Raw genomic sequence first — 9,978 nt, forward strand, 5'->3', positions numbered from 1 at the left:
ATCCTTCTGCAGAAAGTTGCTGTTTTGGGTTCAGGAATGAACTGTCTGTGATTTGCTGCAGACACACTGAAAACACAAATGTCGCACGCACATCCAGCACACTGCAGTGAGGATAGGCTTCTACCTTTACCACATAAAGAACTGTGCTTGGGTTCATGTGATGTTTTTTCATCCTGTACGGAGTGTGTGAAGTGCTACAGTTCAATATAGACTTTCACAGAGCAATTGCACAGTGTTTTCAATGCTTTGTTTAATATTCTTCCAAAGTTCTCCATATGAAACCTAGTTATGAATTATTTAGAGAGGCCATGTAGCTGGATAAATTAAATTATTATTATTCCCCAGAAAAGCAATTTCCTTTTCTGGCCAGCCAGTGAGGAAATGATGTTTTAATGCAAATAAACAAACATTTACTGTGAGTTTGATCTGAGATACCAAAATGCTCTACAATGTTCATTATTGCTCTTGGAAATGCACTGTAATGCTCAGCTCTACAGCAGTTTCCATCAGCTTTTACAAAGAGATTGCTGGATGGTCATGTTTTTTTTCTCTGCATGTGTCACTCTAAATGTATTTAGAAATCAATTGCGCGTGCGTGGGAAATTCCACAAATATAATCACAGAGTATCCAAATGCTACAAAAAGCATGCTTTTTGTTTCAGCATCCTATATAAAGGACTTTTATGCGCGCTATTATGGATTCGGTCCACTCTAAACCATTCTAATAAAATGTGACTGAGTGTCTTAATGCGCTGTGCTGACATGTGCCGTTAGGTGTCCAACTCACTGGTTTTATGCAATAAACTGACCGGGGCGCATTTACCACAATCAGCGCTTTTACTCACCATTGCGCATAACCGCGTCAGGACACCTGCTCCGCTGTTTGACAGAATCTCAACTCTTCCCGCCAGATTAGATCTGGAACATTTGTAACAATTACCGTTCTAAGCAATTACGTCAAGTATATGATCAAATAACGATTACAAAACTATTTTAGAGCCATTCTGCTGCCGCACTGTAAAGAAATTCGTTGGTGACAGTGGGCGGAGCTTTTCCTCTGTCAGACTGAGGGAAATCGCATGGGGCAGGAGCAGAAGCATGGTAAACAGAGTAAGGAGGAGGGTAAAGTTAAACTGCTGGTGGTTACGCATCATGGAGAGCACCTTTGCGCACTGACTCATGAACTACTGGTGTGTTTTGGAGAAATCACGTAAGTTGATGTTCGTCTGCACACTTTCCTGGATCTTATGCGTTTGGTTTATCTGTGAAGACATGGAGTGAAGCGTTTTGCGCACCGGTCAGGAAGGATGCCCGAGCGAAGATGTGCTCCAGCCGGAAGATCATCTGGAGTTTGTTGGTTCTGTCGGTGCTGGAGATAGGGCTCGGGGTGTCCAGCATCGCCCTGGGCGCGGTGGGCATCTGCCGGGCGAAAGCGGAGCACAAGACCCAGCAGGGCGACGCTTCTCCGGTATGGAGCGGAGTGTGTGTACGTCTCACTTTTCTAGTCTTCTTCAGCATAAACAACTGATCAGAAATCTATCAAAACTCTCAAGCACTGAAAGTTTGTGCAGTTTTTGTGTGTGTGTGTGTGCATGTTTTGTATTTGTATTAAAATGTACTACCCACCTGGCAATTTTTGATTCTCAGAACGTTCTGGGAAGGTTGTTCGGGGAACGTTGTCTGTAGGTTCTTTTTGTAACCAGATTGGGAACGTTACCAATTGGGAACGTTTTGGGGGTGCATACAAAAACAAGTACAGCATACTTTAGCATACTTTTAAAATGAGTACTTATGTGAGAAATTAATGTAATGTTTTCGGATACTTAATTGCATGTTATTTGCATTATAGTATTATAGTTTAAATTTACATTAAATGCATTTTTGACCCGCTTAAATGTTTTTATATGTAATTTCATAATTAAATTGTCTTTGAAATGTGGTTTGTACTGGCGAATATTGCAATTCAGTACATTTGACATATAATAACTGTAAATGTAATATCAAATAACACATTGAACTTCAATTATAATCAAGCACTTCACATATGCTTTGGAATGTTAGTAAATAAGTGTGCTTCTTTAAAGCCATAATGATTTAAAATGTATTTTAAAATTTTAATTTGACATTACAAAGTGCACTTCATATGAAAGTGTACTTAAGTGTGTTAAGAAACATAGTCATGAAAGTGTCAATTTTATTTCATTGATATTATATAATCTGCAAGTTGTTTAAAAATATACTTTTAAGATTTGAACTGCAAGTGCACATTCAATACAATTAAGTACACTTCTTTTTCACAATTTTAATACCATGGCATTAAGTACCTTAATGTACCATGACAATACCATAAAATTCATTTTTATATCATGGTCTGTACAGTATGAATGTACAGTGATGTAACTCATATTGTACTATGGTACAGTACAGTATTTTTTTGTAAAGGAAATATGACAGAGCAGAATGGACATAAACTTTGAATAACTTTGGTGTTTTCACAGATATTTTGTGAAGTTGTCGCATTTTCAGAGTGTATGTGAGATCTTTCCTTCATTAACTCGTATAACTTAACCTCATTTGCGTGTGTTCATGTCCAGTTCAGTTCATGTAAGGTGTGACTCTATTGTAATCTGAATTCAGTATGATTGGGTCCCATTTCTCCCATTTTCAGCATGTTTTTAATTCAGTTCATTTCTGGTAAGATGCTCAAACATGCTGTTTTCTGTCTCATAGTTTCTTATCTGTGGACTGTGTGGCATGCTGTGTGCACGGAAAAGGACAGGACTGATTGTGAGTATGCACTTCAGTATTCTCATACACACATTCTGCTGTGCAAGTACACATACTTCACTGTTCTACTACTGTACTGTATACTTACTCTACTGTAGAGCACACACCGTACTGTAGTAAAATGGTTCCATAAGGGGTTTTGTTTGCATCAATACCATAAAAGAACCATTTTTGGTTCACTATAAAGAAACTTTTGTGCATTAAAAAGGTTGCATGGATGTTAAACGTTGTTCACGGCCAATAGAGATAAGATTGTAGTCTCCTACACATACTGTATGTTATTCTCTTGATGTTTCATTATTTTTTAAAGGTTCTTCAGATCAGTTTTCTCAGGTTTCTGAGTTCTGTAAAGCTTGATAACATAGATGTTTTTTTTTCCTAATAAAAAGTTCTAAATGGAAGTTAAACAGGTTTTTGGTTCAAATTAAAACATTTTAAAAATGTAGAACAGAAATAGAAGATCTTTAACTGTAGTTTAAGATCTAAAACATACTCTTTAGTGTACTTACACATCTCACCACACATATTCATGATTTGTTTGTGTTGTTTATAATGTAGAATGTAAAAACTCACTTTAAAATGCTATTCTAATTTAGAAATTTTGGTGGCCATATGAGACTATTTTTGTAAAATATACTCTGTTACCAGTATAAACTATTTTTATTTTTCCCATTATAAACTACTGTATTTATTTGTATATTTATTATTTTAAAACTATTTTAAAGTGTTTATTTATGCAACGATAAAAGGGATATCCCCTATGCAAAAAAAAAAAAAAAAAAACTGAATATGCCAACAACATTAATTTTTTATTTCAAATTTCATGTTAAACAATATGCAACAAATGTTTCAAACAGTAGTATGCTACATTTTCTGTCATGACCTCAATACATTGCATGTTTAATTCAGTGAAAATATGTCAGGTTGTTATCTTGAAAATGAATACGGTTATTTTGCATTTTAATTTTAATCTAATTTTGTGATTTTAATGCAAGACAGTACAGGCAAAACCATTGGGTTTTTCATGCACTTGTCAATTTTGAGATTTTGGGCTATTTTACTTTCTTACCATGTATTATTTCAGACTAGTGAAAAGAGAACATCCAAAATTATAATTTAAGTGTTTATTTTCATGCACATTGTCTACATTGCATCTGTAAATTTCAATTACATATTACATTTAGCATTTTTAAAAAAAAATCTTAATCCAATTTTGTGATGTAAAATGTGGCAAAACTGTTTTGATTTATGGTGTGATAAAAAGACATATCCGAAATCCCCTCAGTAAAAACCTTAAAACTTTAATATATCAACAAAATTAAAGGTGCCATAGAATGCATTGATACAATATTTTGAATTGTTCTGTGATATCTACATAGAAGGTATGTGGCTTAGGTAAGGGCAAAAAATCTCCAGAAACGGTTTTACATGTGCATTTACAACCCTAGGATTTCTCCCTAGAATGAAACGGTCTGTTATTGGCTTATTTGGAAGGGTCATGAATAATAATGTTGAGCTCTGCTCTGATTGGCTGTTTCACAGTGCGGCTTATTTCAGTTGCTTACAGGAAGGAAACACAGGGAAAATATATATTTCAATACTTTCTCGCAGTTATATCATCAGGTAATTATACTGTAAATAAAATGTGGGCATCAGGGAGCTACTATTAATATGCGGGGCACTGAAACTGCTTTCAAATGCACGATCGCTTTTTACTTTCACTTTCACTTTCAAGATTCGCGATCACACGAACTCTGTTTATACTATGGAGCGGCAGAACTTACCACACATTTTACAAGATCAGATGCTTGTCAGTGGTACTCAGGATCTGTAAATCATTCGCCATCATCCTCAGTCATCTCTCCTTACTCTGTTTATGTGGTAAGTGAAATCTTATGTACTGCAGTGTAACCGGCTACCGCTAGCAAGGAGCTAACCATGTCCCTTTAGTGGCTCGCATTATTTTATTAGAACGCGTTATTTGCTTTCCGTGCCTTTCTGAATACAGACACCAACCCATCCCTGCACTTCACATCCCCTGCACAGCCTGGAACATAACATTTATTTCCCTGATCTGCCATTTTCGCTGTTGTCCTCGCTTGTTTCTAAACAATAACGTTACCTGCAGAAGTTCTGATGGTTCGGCTGGCGGCTGGCCTAGAACATGGGCGGGTATATGCAAATGTTGGGGGCGTAACTATTAGTGTCCCCGACTGTTACATCACAGTCGGGGTTATGTTCTGATTCGCCTATTTTTCAGTGGTCTTTTTATTCACGAGATTTACATAAGAAGGAGGAAACAATGGTGTTTGAGGCTCACGGTATGCCATTTCCATGTACAGAACTCTTATTATTCAACCATGCCAAGGTAAATACAGTTTTCCATTCTGTGGCACCTTTAAACAAGAATTTTGAACCTGGTTTACATGTTTAGATTTCTGTTCTGTAAATTTATACAAATGAGTGCATATTTAATTAGATAATGCATCTTTATCACACATGTTCTTTATGACGAATGTGGACATCTGAGAGTAGCTCCAGCTCGCAGTGAGTGTGTGTGCGTGTGTGTAAATATCCCAGGATACTTGACTGGAGAGACGAGATTCAATTAGCCACCTCTGAGTGGAGTGAGCCGCCCCAGCGGAGAGTGTTAATCACAAATCCATACCGAAGTGAAACGCTAGTCTGAGAGGTTTCACGTCTCTCCCATCCTACTCTCCACTTGTCTCTTTTCATATCATTACTTGTTTACCTTTGGTTTCTTGTATACAAGCTTTCAGCTTTGTCCTCAAACATGCTTTACCGTTTCTCGTTTTATCTCTCGCTCTCTGCTGCTGATTGATTTTGTTTCACGGCCCATGCTCTGCCTGTAATGTTATTGTACGGCTAAAAGAAACCCTCCCCGTCAGCCTGTAATGGTTCTGAATTCCTGACAGTAACGTCAGGAACTACTCAAGAACACTTAAGCATTTTATCTGTAAATCATATTGACTTTTAGTCCCAGTGGACAGTCTTATCTCAGAAGGGTTTAGATACTTAAACAGCGAACATACTGTAAAAAGTGTGCTTTGGCTGTTTTTTTTCAGTGTGTAACGTGATATGGGCTGCTCTATGAATGGAATACTAGCTTAATAGTATGCTGAGTACGTTCTGCATACTATTGTTTTTTTTGTTTTTTTTTACAGTAAAATAATATGAGAGATGGTATGCCGTTTGAGCAGAATTGATAATGCAGTAATTTAAGAAAATGACAGAATGGTGGAATGAATATGCTTATTCTCTTCTATAATTTAAATTTGAATGTGAAACATTATGCAAGAAATTTTTCAAAAATAAATGAGGTTATATGCATTTCAATTTTTCATTTTAATCTAATTTTGTGATTGAAGCCAAGACCCTACATGCAAAACCATTGTTATTTTGTGCTATTTTGCTTCCAGAACATGTCTTCTTTCAGACTAATGGAAAGAAAACATTTTGCACCTCATCTATTTTGGTTACAGTGCATATATGTATAGTCGGTTTCTTAAAATGAGTTTTCATCTCTACTTCAGTAACACTTACATACACTAAAACTTACAGTTTTATTCCTATCTTTATTCTGAAGGTTTTTACTGAGGGGTTTGTTCATACATCATTCACCTGCATTTATTACTGCACTTTATCTATTTGCAATGCATATCTTCAAAGCTGGTTTCTCCAAATGAGTTTTCATCTGTACTTCAGTTGAACTTACATACACCAATATTTAGAGTTTTATTCCTATATATATTCTGAAGGTTTTTACTGAGGGATTTGTTCATATATCATTTACATAGCTTTTTTGTAAAATTATATTCCTAAAAATATGGTTAAAATGTATATTTTTCTACCTGTTGACAGTATTTTCTCATTTACAGAGTGATAAAAGGAGATATCCAAAATCCCTTCAGTAAAAACCACTAACTCTAATATGTCAACAAAATGAAACAAGAATTTTTAATCTGGCTTTATCTAATGTTCATGTGGAAATTACAGTAGAAGACGTATGTCATCGTGCTTGCTGCCCCAAAGAACACAGCAACAAATCCATTGCTCAGATTTCTGGTCTGGAAATGTATGCAAATTAGTGCATATTTAATCATATAATGCCTCATTAGCATATTTTATTATTTTTTTGTAATGCAAAAAATTGTCTTCAGTTGGGTTTATGTTTATATTTACATTATTAGTTAAAATTTTACCCTATTCACCTGTAGTGCCTTACAATAAGAAGTCACAAATAATGGATATTTACAATGTAATCATTATAAATGATGAGCAGAATGACCTTTGATATGAATGGAAATGCACATGCTTTATTATAGACCTTCCTAGTGCACCGTATATGCTGCAAAAATCAAGTGGTATGGTAGTATGATCATAGTGTCTACCAACAGTACATTTACATTTTAGTAATTTGCACACGCTTGTTAGTGTAAGCAGTTTATCATAGGAGCCAACAATATCTGCAGTGCACAATACCGAGCAGTGACAGTAGCTATAGTTATAGCGCACTAAAAAGGGGTGTGCCTTCCAGGAATCAGAATAACGTGATAATGTGCGACAGTGCTGTGGAGTCAGAAGTCTCTTGAGTAATTTGAGGTCAGATCTGTCCTGAAGTGTTGAGGTGGCAGTTTTCTGCAGGCAGATAATGTCACCGTCTGGACGTGGTCTGACCGATTATAAAATCACAGAGCAGCACAATCCATTCTCCCAGTAAACAATGGTTTCATCTTCATCCTCCGTATACAGTATTTCTGCTGTGCTGTATGCTTCCCGATTAATATACTGTGACCTTTATGAGCATGGAAACCAATCAGAACACCTTAGCAAATGCATAGCAACCCCCCTAGCACTTTGGTTGTTACTTTTACATAGGCAAACACCACTTTGATCATTTAACTGATATTTTACTGTCTGATTTTTACTTTCTGATTATATTTTACTTACTGATTTTAGTCCACCATAAATAATTAAACTATTAAAGCATTTGTAATAGTGTAATTACGTATGCATTATTTTAATGATGAATGCATGTTTTATGCATTAATCTTTTAATATTGTATGCATGCAATATGCGTTATTTTACTGTATGTGTGCAATATGCAAGATCATTTTGATATTGTATTGATGCAATATGCATTATTAGTTTAATGATGTATGCATACAATATGCATTATTATTTTAATGATGTTTGCATGCAATATGCATTATTTTGATATTATATACATGCAATGTTATTATTTTGATGATATATGCATTCAATATGCATTATTATTTGAATGTTGTATGCACGCAATATGCATACACAAACAACTAACAATTATGTATGTTTTTCTCTCTCAGATGATATTATTTTCCTCCTGCTGCATTTGTGGGTTAATCAGTGGAATCCTGAACTTCCAGTTTGTCCGTGCGCTGGTCAAGCGTCCCGATGCCATGCGCTCTCTTCATTTAGCCGTCATGTCTCTAGCATGTCTGGGCATCAGCAGCTGCACGCTGTCCACATGGCTGACCTGCAGACTGGCCAGCAGCGAACAGCAGCGCATGTTTCTGGAGAGAGAACATTCACTCCATCACTCGCACGAAATGGCAGAGAAGGTATGCCAGGAGCTGGTATGTTTGTGTGCTCTGTGTGTGCCAATGTATCTCATACACTGCAGTCAACATTACATTAAAGCTGACTCAGTTTTCATTCTTAATACAGAAATTTCCAGAACAAAAATATGAACATTGAATAAAGCCAGATTCAAACTTCTTGTTTCGTTTTGTTGATATATTAGAGTTGAAGGTTAATGTAGATGAGTTTGTTTCTTCATCAGATTTGGAGAAATGCAGCATTGCATCAGTGTCTCAGCAATGGATGCTCTGCAGTGAATGGGTGCCGTCAGAATGAGATTCCAAACAGCTGATAAAAACATCACAATAATCCACACCACTCCAGTCCATCAGTTAACATCTTGTGAAGCCAAAAGCTGTGTGTTTGTAAGAAACAAATCTATCATTAAGACATTTTTAACATCAAACCTGGCGATTCCATAATCCATAATAATGTGTGGAAAAGGTCCATCTCCTGTTGTCTCTCAAATCAAAATCCACAAAACGTATTTGTTTAGAGCTGTTTTGGCTTGTAAACAGTGCTTGATCTGTGCAGATTTCTCTCCTGATTCAGACCAGACCACTTTTTCACTGGATGAAGAGTTAATTATGGATTATGGACTCGTAATTTAGCAGGAAGCAATGGTTTGAAGTTTAAAATATCTTCATGATGAATTTATTTCTTACAAACATGCAGCTTTTGTCTTCTCAAGATGTTAACTGATGGACTGGAGTGGTGTGGATTATTGTGATGTTTTTATCAGCTGTTTGGACTCTCATTCTGACGACACCCATTCACTGCAGAGCATCCACTCTGGATGGAAAGTGATGCAATGCTACATTTCTCCAAATCTGATGATGAAACAAACTCATCTCACTCAAACAGTAGCTAAAAGTGGAGGTTTTCCCTCTGTCTGTTCTGTCTGTCTGTTTGAATGTGCATCTCGTAGCAAAACCTCCTCACAAACTCGGCCGTGTGTTTGTCTGTTTACAGGAGGTTTTGGATAACACCAGCAATGGCATCTCTCAAATCTCCTACAACGGACGGAATGTTTCGCCGTGACAGCTCGCTGCCCACTCGCTCTTAACAGCACAGTTCTTCCACCTGATTGGCTCAGTCAGACTGACAGTTCTTTACTCTGATTGGCTGAGTCGAGTTGACAGTAGAAGCACAGATGGTGTTCACAGGACATCCTTTAGACAGAGCGTCAGATAACAGTATTGAGCAGACAGACAGCCAATCAGTGTCCAGTTACCTGATGACCTCAGGAGAGGTCAGAGCTGATGACCTTGATGACCAGCATAGAGAAAACAGACATTTGAGTAAGAAAAAGCATGCAAACGATCTTCTCTCTCTTTCTGTATCTCTTTCTCTCTCCCTGTATCTAGATAAAGGGAATGTTGAATCTGAAATTGTAATCCTGATATTGTATGGTATACTGAATGCTTTTATCCTGATCGTATAAATGCACACTGTAAAATGCCTGTAAAATATTTATTAATTTACAGTATTTTTATATAGAGGCTTCATATGAAAATGAAATAAAGATGTCAAATGTAATTTGTGGGATT

The 9,978-nt window shown here is 36.4% G+C and overlaps 1 protein-coding gene across 4 annotated transcripts; it reads left to right on the top strand.

The window, feature by feature from the left end:
• Positions 1 to 848: 848 nt before the first annotated feature.
• Positions 849 to 9,926, top strand: LOC131526082 (transmembrane protein 196). Of its 4 annotated transcripts, none has more exons than XM_058754188.1 (5): positions 849 to 1,190; positions 1,271 to 1,486; positions 2,731 to 2,787; positions 8,155 to 8,424; positions 9,401 to 9,926. In XM_058754188.1, exons 1-5 carry the CDS (start codon positions 1,080 to 1,082, stop codon positions 9,467 to 9,469), a joined length of 723 nt encoding a protein of 240 aa, XP_058610171.1. In that variant the 5' UTR covers positions 849 to 1,079; the 3' UTR covers positions 9,470 to 9,926. The 4 variants fall into 4 exon arrangements, with proteins under 4 accessions (XP_058610171.1, XP_058610172.1, XP_058610173.1 ...); XM_058754189.1 differs by having other exon boundaries at positions 8,155 to 8,409; XM_058754190.1 differs by having other exon boundaries at positions 1,271 to 1,468.
• Positions 9,927 to 9,978: the final 52 nt, after the last annotated feature.

The sequence above is a fragment of the Onychostoma macrolepis genome, chromosome 19 (assembly GCF_012432095.1).
Source record: "Onychostoma macrolepis isolate SWU-2019 chromosome 19, ASM1243209v1, whole genome shotgun sequence".
NCBI lineage: Eukaryota > Metazoa > Chordata > Actinopteri > Cypriniformes > Cyprinidae > Onychostoma > Onychostoma macrolepis.

Excerpts from the sequence above, each read along its gene's own strand:
- LOC131526082 (XM_058754188.1), top strand. The coding sequence starts at position 1,080 with ATGGGGCAGGAGCAGAAGCATGGTAAACAGAGTAAGGAGGAGGGTAAA. Across the intron at positions 1,487-2,730 it reads CGGTATGGAGCGGAGTGTGT|TTTCTTATCTGTGGACTGTG; the intron begins GTACGTCTCACT and ends TCTGTCTCATAG. Across the intron at positions 2,788-8,154 it reads GGAAAAGGACAGGACTGATT|ATGATATTATTTTCCTCCTG; the intron begins GTGAGTATGCAC and ends TTTCTCTCTCAG.